Source organism: Pseudophryne corroboree, chromosome 3 (assembly GCF_028390025.1).
Source record: "Pseudophryne corroboree isolate aPseCor3 chromosome 3, aPseCor3.hap2, whole genome shotgun sequence".
Lineage (NCBI taxonomy): Eukaryota > Metazoa > Chordata > Amphibia > Anura > Myobatrachidae > Pseudophryne > Pseudophryne corroboree.
In genome coordinates this window covers 228625426-228637478 of record NC_086446.1, presented here as the reverse complement: position 1 = coordinate 228637478, position 12053 = coordinate 228625426, and the positions used below count along the sequence as shown (strand labels likewise).

The window sequence follows — 12053 nt, the reverse complement described above, 5'->3', positions numbered from 1 at the left end:
GTACTGTTATAGCAATAACCCAGGTGTATCTTGGTGCATCAGAATAAATGTCAAATTGCTTTCACCCATTCTAGTAGGTCACAAGTTAAATTCCGCCTAGGAAACATGGCTTTCCTTGTGACTACTGCAGAGTTCAAACAGAGGGGGGAACCTCAAGTGTCCATGCTCAAGTTCTGTGGCCCTAGAGACATCCCTGTATCTTCCAGTCTGGATGCAGATGACATGCTAGATGCAGAAAACAAAAGTCACCATGGCAGAAAGGCAAGCACATTGAAGTCTTGGCTACAAATAGAATTCTTTTTAGAAATGATATTATGTCACTGGCCCCCAATCCTGCTTCCTAAGACAACTGCCTCATTCTGCCTTTGCATACACCCATCCTTCTGATCAGTAGTGATTTGTTGTGCATGGTAATATCTATTGGTAAAATTATTCTGTATGAGTTCCTAGGTAAAATGGGGGCAGTGTGTTTAAAAAAAACCCCTCTCTATAGATATTTCTGTAAGTATATAAAATGTATAAGGAAAGGTCTGTTAATGACAGCGCAGGTATAAATGTGTAGATAACATCAGAACTATATGAATGCTGCACAGTGTAACAATAGGCTGCTGCTGCTGTTGAGTGTGGAGATTTGGAAACAGCACCTCCACCCTCCCCCATCCTGCCTCTGTATTGTGCGCTCAGTAGTCTCAGGAGACGCGCAGCAGACGCTCCCCATTAGAAGCAGCAGCAGCAGAGCGAGAGAGACTGGCAGCAGTGGGCATCCCCAGCTCTCTCTCTCTGTGTGTGTGTGATCAGTGCCAGTCCGGGCATCAGATAAGCAGCTGAAGGCTCAGGGTGGGAAGCTCTCTGTCGGCTCCATCAATACAAACTTTGCCCAACAGCGTCATGCTGGACTCTCACTGAGAAGTGTGTGGAACCTGGAATTGGAGGGGGTCGCCCCTGCACATCTATACCATGCTGTCTCTGGTTTCCCCTCTGCAGGAGGGCGCCCCATACATTGGAGGGCTGCAGGTACTACACTGAGTGCACCCAGAAGAGAAGCCCTGCTGTAATACGGACTGCAATTGCAGACATGGAGGCAGAGGGACGTGGGACCAGCGTGGAGAGCAGCAGCAACAAGGACTCAGACCGCCAGCTCCGGCTTAGGCTGTGTGTCCTGAATGAGATCCTGAACACCGAGAGGGACTATGTGGGGACCCTGCAGTTCCTGCAGTCTGTGAGTTGCCCTTTGTTATGTGCATGCATGTGGGCTTCATAAACTGTGTGTGTACACCTTTAATAGAGCACAGGGTGAGCTCCAAGGACCACCCAGGGCTTCCAGGTACTTGTGGTGCTGAGAAGTGAATACGCCCCTCTAACAGAAAAGTTTTATGAGACTCTGCTGCCAATAGGAAGAGGGCGCTTCAGATAGAGATATTTGGGGAGGGGGTGTGTGTGCCTTATATACTGTAGCTCTGAAATCATCAGCATGGTGGGCTGTCAGCTGGCATTAGGAAAATAAAGGGATCAAAGTGTGAGATATGAGCAATCGGCACGGTTTCTCTCTTGCGGTCCAACCAGTGGAACTACAAGGCCCAGCAAACCCAGCTGGTTCGGTTTATATCACAAGAGCTAGAAATAGAATGAGTTACCTACCTGTTCTATCTATAGAAGTTTGTTACTCTCCTCCTCATGCACTCTAAGCGGGTCATTGATTCTGAATTCCCTTCATTAATACTTTTTAATATAACCCATCATACTTCACTGAGCATTGCAATTGGATTTAGCACAAATGTTCTGACATAGGGAAATCATTGCCTGTTTGGACATTTGAAGACAAGATAGAAAAACTAATCTCTGCTTAATACTGTGTAGTAGTTCTGTCTGACACTTACTGTATTTGGGTTACCATTATTTCAGAGGAAGTGCTACTGTATCTCCATTAGAGCTGTATTTACATCCTTTGAAAACATTTTTTCGGCTTTACTCTATGTTCGTAACTGGATTATACTGACAGTACAATATATTTGGTAATGGGGGGGGGGGGGGAAATAAAGTGCGATTTCCTTCTTGTGTAAACTGTGAGGGCATCAGAGATTTCGTCTAATCTGTCACTTTACCCAGAGAGATTTGGGGTTTCTTGACTGCTGTGCTGATGGATTCATTTCAGAGTTGCTGTAGAGTTTATTCACAGAATAAAGACTGTGTTTGTGTGGCTGGTACGGTATATAGCACTTTTTTTTAAAGGAGTAGTTGTTTCATCTACAGATGTGCCAGCAGAGTTGTCATTCTATTCTAGCAGTCGCTTTCTGGAAAGGGAAAAAGGTGCCAATCTTTGATGGTTTTAAGCGATGATAAAAAATACACATTCCTTACATTACTGTTATTTCCGATGATTGTTTAATGTAGACATGAAATACCATTATAGTAAAATATGAGTTGATGTATAACTTTATATCACATACCACTGCTGCATAATAGATTTTAAATTAGGAAAGTGAGAAGTCATGTAAACACAGTAATGATGTAGCTCTTGTCCAAGCTTTAATTCTCAGAAACTAATTAGTGATATAAATTATATGATCATGTAACAAAACAACTACCACAGCTAGCATTGTAGTATTGGTCCACTGTATGCAATTTACCACCTGTTCTTTAAGAGTAGATCTAAGTATCCTGTGTCTCTCCACTTGTACCATCTGACTGGCAAGAACATGCTGAAACTTGTGGTGTACAACGGCTAAAAATCGATTTACCTTATTTCTTTCAGATATGTTCAGGTATTTAGTCATTATTGGTGCTGCTGTTTATGCAGTAAGTATATAAATCCAGCATTGCACAGCGTTACACCTGGGCAAAGGCTTCAGGATTCAAACAAGTAGGGTAGCCATGATGTCTAGATATAGGCTGCAGACGTGTAGCATGATGTATTATTATATACTGCAGGTGCAAAGCCACAAAGTCCTTGTTTGTACATTATAGCTATATATATATTTGATATATGGCCTGATATGTGAATAAAAACTGCTGGAGCACAGCCAGGTAGGCCCAATATGTAACTACTAGTTACCAGCTTATCAAAATGATGGAACAACATAACAAATGTCAGCGCCGGTAGCTGCACTCGCCCGAATGGATCAACACTTGAATTGCTCCATCAGGCGCCATCTAGTGGCTGACAGAGTGCAAAATAGTTGAATTCCCCCAGAGAGGTGAGGAGCAGCATTAGCCTTTTAGTATATAGGATATAGTACTGGAGCACAGCAAAGTTGCACTGATATGTTACAATATACTGTTATATTGCCGCTAAGTAGACAGTGCATAACTGTAGTCCTGTAGTTCAGCCAGGTAGGCCTACAATGTAGCAATATACTACCCGAATGTAGGCTAGTAGCTCCAATATGTAACTACATAGAGTCAGATAGACCTAGTATGTTACTATGTACTACCGGAATGCAGTCAGGTAGCCCCGATATGTACTATATTGCTAGAGTGCAGCCAGATAACAATGATATAGTATAATGCTAAAACACAGCTAGGTAGCAGCAATGTATAACATATATGTTGCCGGAGCGCAACAAGGAAGTCCAGATATGTAGCAGTATACTGCTAGAGCAAAGCCAGGTAGCCCGTATATGTAACTATATACTAGTAGAGCGCAGCCAGGTTGTCCCAATTTGCAACTGTATACTGCTGGTGCGCAGCCAGATCTGACATGTAACTATTTACTGCTACAATACTTCCAGGTTGCCCAGATATATAACAATATACCACTGAAACACAGCCAAGTTGTCGAAATACCATGTTGGTGCACAGATTTGTGTTAGTGATAGAGGCATTCTCTATATTGGTCTGACAGGCTCCTCCATTCTCCATTGTTTTGTCTACTGCTGATTGTTATGATCTGTATTGATATGTGTGTCGCTGGTGTCCCATGTGGTTCAAGGCTGTGAAGAAAATCCGGTGATTTACAATGTGGGTCATGCTCCATCAGTATAATCGAAATAGTTTCATTATTCCCCCTATTTTGACCAAATTATGCTCTGCTAAAACATTTGACCATCCCGTGTGTATGAACCTGCTCCTTATAAACTGCAAAGAGCAGGAATGTGCAATGTTTTACCACTTGCTTTGTCTGACAAAAATGATACACAAACTTTATTATTATTATTATTATTATTATCCTTTATTTATATGGCGCCACAAGGGTTCCGCAGCGCCCAATTACAGAGTACATAAACAAATAATCAAACGGGAAAACAGCAACTTACAGTTGATGACAGTATAGGACAAGTACAGGGTAAATGAACATAGTTACATCAGCAGATGACACTGGAATAAGTATCAGGTGGCAGAAGACTGATGGATTTGGTGCAGTTGAAGATTATTAAAGTAAGAAAGGATAAGCACATGAGGGAAGAGGGCCCTGCTCATGAGAGCTTACATTCTAAACTTATCACACACAGTTAGACTTTGGGGGCTTATGTAATAACCTGTGAGCTGCACACTCACTCGCCAGCGAGTGTGCCCATATTTTTGACTTATCACAATTTCCATAGAGCGTGTCTATTACATAACCCACTTGGTGTTTTATGGCAGTTATTACTGCCCAAGTACAATGCCCCGGTGCTTTTACATTAGATAATTGTGTAGATGGTGTACTTAGGGGGTTATTCAGAGTTGTTAGCAAGCCAAAAAAGTTAGCAATTGGGTAGAACCATGCTGCACTACATGTGGGGCAGATGTAACACGTGCAGAGTTAGTTAGATTTGGGTGGGGTATGTTCAAACTGAAATCTAAACTGCAGTGTAGAAATTAAGCAGCCAGTATTTACCCTGCACAGAAACAATATAACCCACCCAAATCTAACTCTCTCTGCACATGTTACATCTGCCCCACCTGAAGTGTACTTGGTTTTGCCCAAATGGCTAACGTTTTTGGTTTGCTAACAACTCTGAATAACCACTTTAGAACTGTGTGGGTGACAATAGGCCATCCTATGAGAGTGTACTTCTACTTCAGTCTGTAAATTCGAGTTTCAGCCATGGTGTAACCATTTTTGCCTAAGAGTGTTTTCAGCACTTCCTGTATTTAAACAAGGCGTAACAAATATATACTTCCTTATAATAATACATTTCTATCAGGTTTACAAAGTGATAAAACCCCATGTAATAACTGAGACCATGCTTGTAGGATTTGTTGTAGGACTCTGGTATGGATCAGAGTGGCATAGTAGACAGAGGGGGAAATGTAGTACGAGTCAACGCCTTTAAGGAGGGCAAGTGGAGAAGCTGCTTATAGTAACAATTTGTTACTAACAAATCATCTTCTAGCTATAATTTTATCGGTTATACTTGATAAATGATAACTAGAAGCTGATTGGTTGGAATAGACAACTTCACAACTATACCTCTTTATAGTGTTTCGTACATCTTACGTATACCCTTTTCAGACAGAAACGTCTGAAATTCCCAGCTTTTTCCCGGCATTTCAATGCCAGGTCGCTTAGCTGGACCCAGCCTGACCCCCCCACCCCTTTCACACAGGAAAGCAAATTACCGGGTGAAGCAGTTCAACCTGGTAATTTGCAGATAAACGTGGGTATTTCTTCTATGTGAAAGTGTCAACCCGGATTGAAATTCCCGGGTCTCCGACCCTGGTAAATTCCTTGGTTAGTCCTGGGAATTTTAACCGGGTTGACCCCTTCACACAGAAAATTACCCGGGTTGACCCTGCAAATTCCCGAGTAGAAACCTCTGCGTGTAAGGGGTATAAGTGATACTCAAGGTTTCTAAACTGGGATCCCAGCAAGATGGGTTCTAGTAGAATGTACTTCATATTTTACAATCAGGAGCTCAAATACATAGGCAAATTTTATGAACCTCAAGAAATAAAAACCCAGTTTATAGTCTTTAGTTCTGTCATAATGTTTGGGAATACTCATTGCACCAGCTGTGCAACTTTTCTTTGACCATCTGCCAAGAGTAATAATGTGAATTGTACTGTTCAATAATTGAGGCAGGTTATTACCCGGGGCAGTTCAGAGCAGGTTTGTCTGTACAGTGTTAATGCAGCAATGCCCTGTGTACACGTTTTATTATAAGGCTTTATTTATGTCTATAATCCGTAATCACCCTCCCTCCTTCCTGTGACTGGTTTACCACCTTGTATAGAGAGTGTCACTCATGTTGGTTTTGGGCCATTAAATCCCTTGTGATGTTGCTTTGTATAAAAGGACTACAGACATTCACAGTTCTATAATCACTTGATTATGAGGTACTTGAGTAAAATAAAAGAGATCCCAGCAAGTAGCCGCTATTGTCCCTTTAAGACTGGTCCTCCGCTGAGTTCCAGCTTTTGGAAGAAATAACTTTGGACAGAGAACAAGTGATGCTTTTTCCTGAGTTGCTAATGCTGGCTGTTTATTTCATCCCTTTGGCTGGCTCAGCCATGTGACAAAATGTCTTTTACTACAGACAAATGAGAGGGGATGAATTTTGTTTTTCTGTGTCTCACCTACTGGTAACCATAGCTAAACACAGAGACCTGGATGTTTTTCTACACTGGCTGAGGGTGTGACCCGTACTGTTTTTCTGAAAGGAGAGTTTATGCTTCTTGACTTGGGCACAGTGCCTCATGCCTCGGTGAGGTCACTATTATATAGTGAGTTGATAGCATGCATTTTTCATGGATATTGTTGCATCCACAGAATATCTGCCATGGTTCTATATAAACAACTCATCAAAATAACGGAACAACATAACTGTAATGTCAGCGCCGGTGGCTGTGCACACCTGACAGAACAACAGTTCAGTTGCTCCGCCGGGCACCATCTAGTGGCTGCAGGCACGCAAAACACTTGAATCCCCCCATAGAGATGAGGAGCAGCATTAGCCTATTATTATATAAGACACTTGTACTGTATACCAATAGGGTTGAACTTCTGTGTAGATGACACCAAAACAGATACCGAATGCAATCTCTTTTTGTTCTTTATTAGTTGCTTGATAATGGGGGATTTCTATCAAGCCTTGGATAAAGGGCTTAATTCAGACCTGATCGCTCCTCTGCATTTTTGCAGAGGGCTGCGATCAGTTAGTTGCCACCCTGAGAGAGTGAAAATCTGCCCTGTGCAAGTGTACGCCGTGCGAAAATTACGCCAGACAGCAGACAGCTAAAAATCTGTTCGCAACTCACTCACCATCGAATGATTTTTCCATACTGTGTAGTCTGTGCGTAGTCCAAGACTTACTCCTACAGTGCGATACACACAGGCTGATTGGGGCCGGAGCTGACGTCACACACCCTTCCTGAAACCGCTTGGGAAAGCCTGCGTTTTTCCTGACATTCCCTGAAAATGGCCAATTACCACCCTCAAATGTCCTCTTCCTGTCAATCACGTTGCGATCAAAATTTTTGCACCATCTTGTCGTTTGGTGATGCGTGTGCACATTGCAGTGCATACGTATGCGCAGTCATTTGGTAATCGACCACTGTGCGTTTTCGCACAACAGCGATGAGGTCTGAATTAGGCCCAAAGACAAAGGACCTTCTTCAGGGTTGGACCCTGCTTGATCCGTGCTTGCGTCTGTTGGTGGAGTAATATGCAAATGCCAGTTTCAGAGTCCACTTTCTGCGCCCCTGCATGCACTAACACCGCAGTGTGTTCTAGACAGTCCCCCATCAGCGCACCAATGGCACTCCATCTGAACATGGCCTCTTTGTGTTCAGCTTTGTATCTGAGATCACAGCAGTTTTACTGGCAAGCCCGCAACACTCCCATGAAATGGATTTTTTCGCGTTCACCACTCAGGAACGTCCATCACTTTTCCGCCACCTTTTTTGGTTAAGTCTGAATTGATCACAACAGCGCCGTGTGTGTACATTCTGGGTAACGCATGCGCCATGGGTGTTTTCAGGATTTGTAGCGCATCCACAGAAGCAAATAGTCACAAGGTGAACTTTTGTTTTTGTATAAAGCGGAAATGTTTTGCAGGTAAAATATTTTTAACTACAATCAAAAGTTTTACATTTTTGTTCGATAAATTCATTGTTTTTGCAACACGATTATATGGATGACAAGAAATTTTAAAACCCCCTTTTCCATCCACTTTATAAAATTATTAGTTCATCTTAATAAATAAATGCTTGGAATAATGATGAATTTATACAATAATGTAATAAACTGCGGATATTCTTCTGAGAGGATTTGAGGATGAAAGCTAGTATTCTTTAGGAATTAAATTTCTGAATAATGTCACTCACCTGTCACATAAACCTAGAAGGAAAAGCTCTGTCTGATTACAACAGATTAAGGGAACTCTGCACAGCATTATTTTTACACACAAAGGGATTTATGGGATTATATCATTATCAAAATATACTTATCTGAGCTGCAGTAAGTGTGGCCATTATTTGGCACGTTTTAGGAAATGGCAGGAATGAAACAACTAGGAATTCTGGTGGGATTTAGATTTTATGCAGTCATACAAGGGTTTTGTCAGATCAACCCCTGACCTGTGAGAGCCTCTCTAGCGTGTGTAATTTCTCAGGGTTTATCTATTAAAACACTTTAGTTACAACTTGCTGTAACGCAAACCAACCAATCAAATCTAGTCTTTCATTAGTGAGATTGCATTGGACTGCTATAAACCAGAGATGCCAGGTTTCTATGGGGGAGATGTATGAAGCCTTGGAGAGAGCCACAGAGGAGAAGTTGCCCAAAGCAACCAATGAGCTTCTAGCTGTCATTTAACTAGTCCATTCTGTGAAATGACAGTTGAATGCTGATTAGCTGCTGAGGGCAGCTAGTACACTTTATCTTTCTCCGCGACCTGAAACATCTGTAGCTCATTAGAGATTTTTTCACCAGGTAACTAAGCATCACAGTGCCCCTTTAATTGTCTACAAATTGTTCTGCGTGGTATTGGGTCTGCCAAGACGGGTGGTGTTTTAAAACTGAGAATGTCTCATACTTTCTGGGCTCATGTAATGTCTGAACTTGCAATCACTTCATAAAGTTGAAATCTGTCTGAACGCTAATAATGTCTCTGCCGTAAAGGTCTCTGTATGAGGGGAAAAGAAGAGACTCGTCTGCTGCTTATAATGGCTTTCACAGATAAGAAAATTAGCGTAAAAAAAGTATAGCTTAACTTTTTACCATGGTTTTTCCAAGCAGGTGGAAATTTGCAGGTTGGGTGGAGACGGGTGAAATAATGTTTCCTTTTAAAAAAAATTCTGCCAGTAGTATAAAAGCTTAATGTTCTTTATTCCTTTGTAGAATTTAAAAGGATATGAACCTCTTAAATTAGTTCTGATTTTATCTGCGTTAACCAAGAGTTGTTTAGCTGAGAAATAATACAAAGGGGGAACTTTATCAAACCTGAGTTATACAGTATAACCAGCATCTAGTTCTGTTGTCAGGATGTCACAGGCACCTAACTACATGTTTATTAAAGGACTTTGCAGGAGATCAGGTACATGAAGACAACTGTTGTAGCAAACTTAGTTCAAATACAGCATATTAGATATATAATATCTGAAATAGTGGTTACACTGTGTTATGTATTCTGCGATATTAGCCACACAGAGGGATATGTATCAAAACTTTGAGCCAGAAAAAGTGGAGAAGTTGCCCACAGCAACCAATAAGCTTTAAGCTATAATTTGTCTAACACAGCCTATAAAATGACAGTTACAGTACAACCTGATTAGTTACTATGGGCAACTTCTCCACTTTTTCGGTCTCAAAGGTTAAACATATGAAATATTTTGATAAAGCCAGTGGCGTCATAAGAGGAGTGCGGGCCGCACGCGGGTGTTACCTGCCGAGGGGTCACACCAAAATGCTGGCTCCTGCTCAGTGACAGGAGATGGGTGTTGCACTTTAACACGTGCAGCACCTGGCTCCTATCACCTTGTTGTAGCGATACTGCACCCATAGCACCCCTGCATCACCTGAACCTCCGGAATGCCGAAAACGGGACTGGGGCTGCAGGGCCATGGCCCTCACACTAAACCACTCCCCCTCCAGCGAGGTCACGTCCCTGTTTCGCGGTAGCCCGCAACAGGTGTAATCGGGGGCAGTGACGCCCCTGGGTAAAGCCTACTAATTAAAAAAAACATATACACACGTGTCCTCATACGCCTAGCCCCAATGCACCATGCGGGGGTGCAGCACCATTCAGGATAGCATAGTGACTTTTTGTTTGTACTGTAGATGCAGCAAAATGCCACTCAGCCTGTACCAGAGATGCCAGGCTGCGTCTTTAACCGCATAGCACCTAGATTTAAATTTTCACTTGGCGTGAAACAAATCCCCAATCGCTGCAATGCAGCACTTCCCACACAGATGTAAACTCATTCACACACCGATGTACAAGTGTCGCACAGCAAATGAATCGGTGCGCCTCATGAAGCAGGTATGTTGCATCGCCTTACCACCAAGACATGCATTCAAAGAAAAAAATATGTGAAAAAGATGCTGTGTGCAAGTCGCATGGGACCTGGCGCGATGAGAGGGGCTATTTGGCATGATTGCGGCAATAGTATATGAGGACACATCTGTATATTGCTGTTTTATGTTACGGCAGCATTTTAAAACCTCCCGTTTTCTAAACTGTGGCAGATGCATCCTTTCTCTTTCCTGAGAATATCTCTCTTCCATTTGGACACATTTTTGCTGCAAAAGTGATAGGGAAAATAGAGACCAGATGGCTGACATTAAATATTTTTACACATTTATATGAACTCCTGAAACAGTTCTATCTAACAGCTGTCTCTGTATTAAATAACATTTACATGGCAACCCTTTGAGTAGGTGGTATTCTCCCATGTAGGTGGGCTTCTGTCTCTTCGCTGGCCTATATCATGCCTGATACCTTCCTACGTCTTTTCATCTTGCACTGATGAGCCCAAAAAGGGTGAAACCTCTATAGGTGTGGGTTCCATCGCTGCACTGGCTTTTTCTATGCTGTCAAAACCTAACTGGTAATGCTTTGACCGAAAGGGCTGCAATATTAATGGCACCGGCAATTATAGTGCAATTAAGATGCTTATTCGTAACTATTATATTATTACAAATCACAAAATTAACTGCTGACCATATCATTTCGTAAATATGGCTTACAATGGAGATTCTGTGTGTGTGTGTTTGTTTGTATGTATATATGTGTGTGTGTATATATATATATATATATATATATATATATATATATATATAATATAAATGCCCGGCACTCCCAGTGTGCTATGGCAAAAACCGGGTGCCCTCCGCAGTCAACAATAATGCAGGAAAAGAAAGAAGCAGCGGCACTCCGTCGATGTAAACAATCAAATATGTATTCAAAAAGACATAACAGTGGTCACATACAAAAGGTTTTGTATGTGACCACTGTTATGTCTTTTTGAATACATATTTTGAATACATATTTTGAATACATATTTACATCGAAGGAGTGCCGCTGCTTATATATATATATATATATATATATATATATATATATATATATATATATATATATATATATATATATATATATATATATATATATATATAATTATACTCTGCTCAAAAAAATAAAGGGAACATTTAAACAACACATCCTAGATCTGAATGAATTAAATATTCTTATTAAATACTTCTTTGCTCTCTACATAGTTGAGTGTGCTGACAACAAAATCACACAAAAATTATCAATGGAAATCAAATTTATTAACCCATGGAGGTCTGGATTTGGAGTCACACTCAAAATTAAAGTGGAAAAACACACTACAGGCTGATCCAACTTTGATGTAATGTCCTTAAAACAAGTCAAAATGAGGCTCAGTAGTGTGTGTGGCCTCCACGTGCCTGTGTGACCTCCCTACAACGCCTGGGCATGCTCCTGATGAGGGTGCATGGTCTCCTGAGGGATCTCCTCCCAGATCTGGAATCAAGTATCCGCCAACTGCTGGACAGTTTGTGGTGCAACGTGGCGTTGGTGGATGGAGCGAGACATGATGTCCCAGATGTGCTCAATTGGATTCAGGTCTGGGGAACGGGCGGGCCAGTCCATAGCATCAATGCCTTC

At 41.6% G+C, this 12053-nt stretch overlaps 1 protein-coding gene across 1 annotated transcript in view; it reads left to right on the top strand.

Moving 5' to 3' along the window:
• The first annotated feature begins 593 nt into the window (after window positions 1–593).
• PREX1 (phosphatidylinositol-3,4,5-trisphosphate dependent Rac exchange factor 1) overlaps window positions 594–12053 on the top strand; it is a 454902-nt gene continuing 443442 nt past the window's right edge. The window contains exon 1 of the mRNA XM_063958866.1: window positions 594–1219. Coding sequence (XP_063814936.1) covers window positions 1076–1219 — 144 coding nt within the window. The 5' untranslated portion in view covers window positions 594–1075. The remainder of the gene's footprint in view (window positions 1220–12053) is intronic.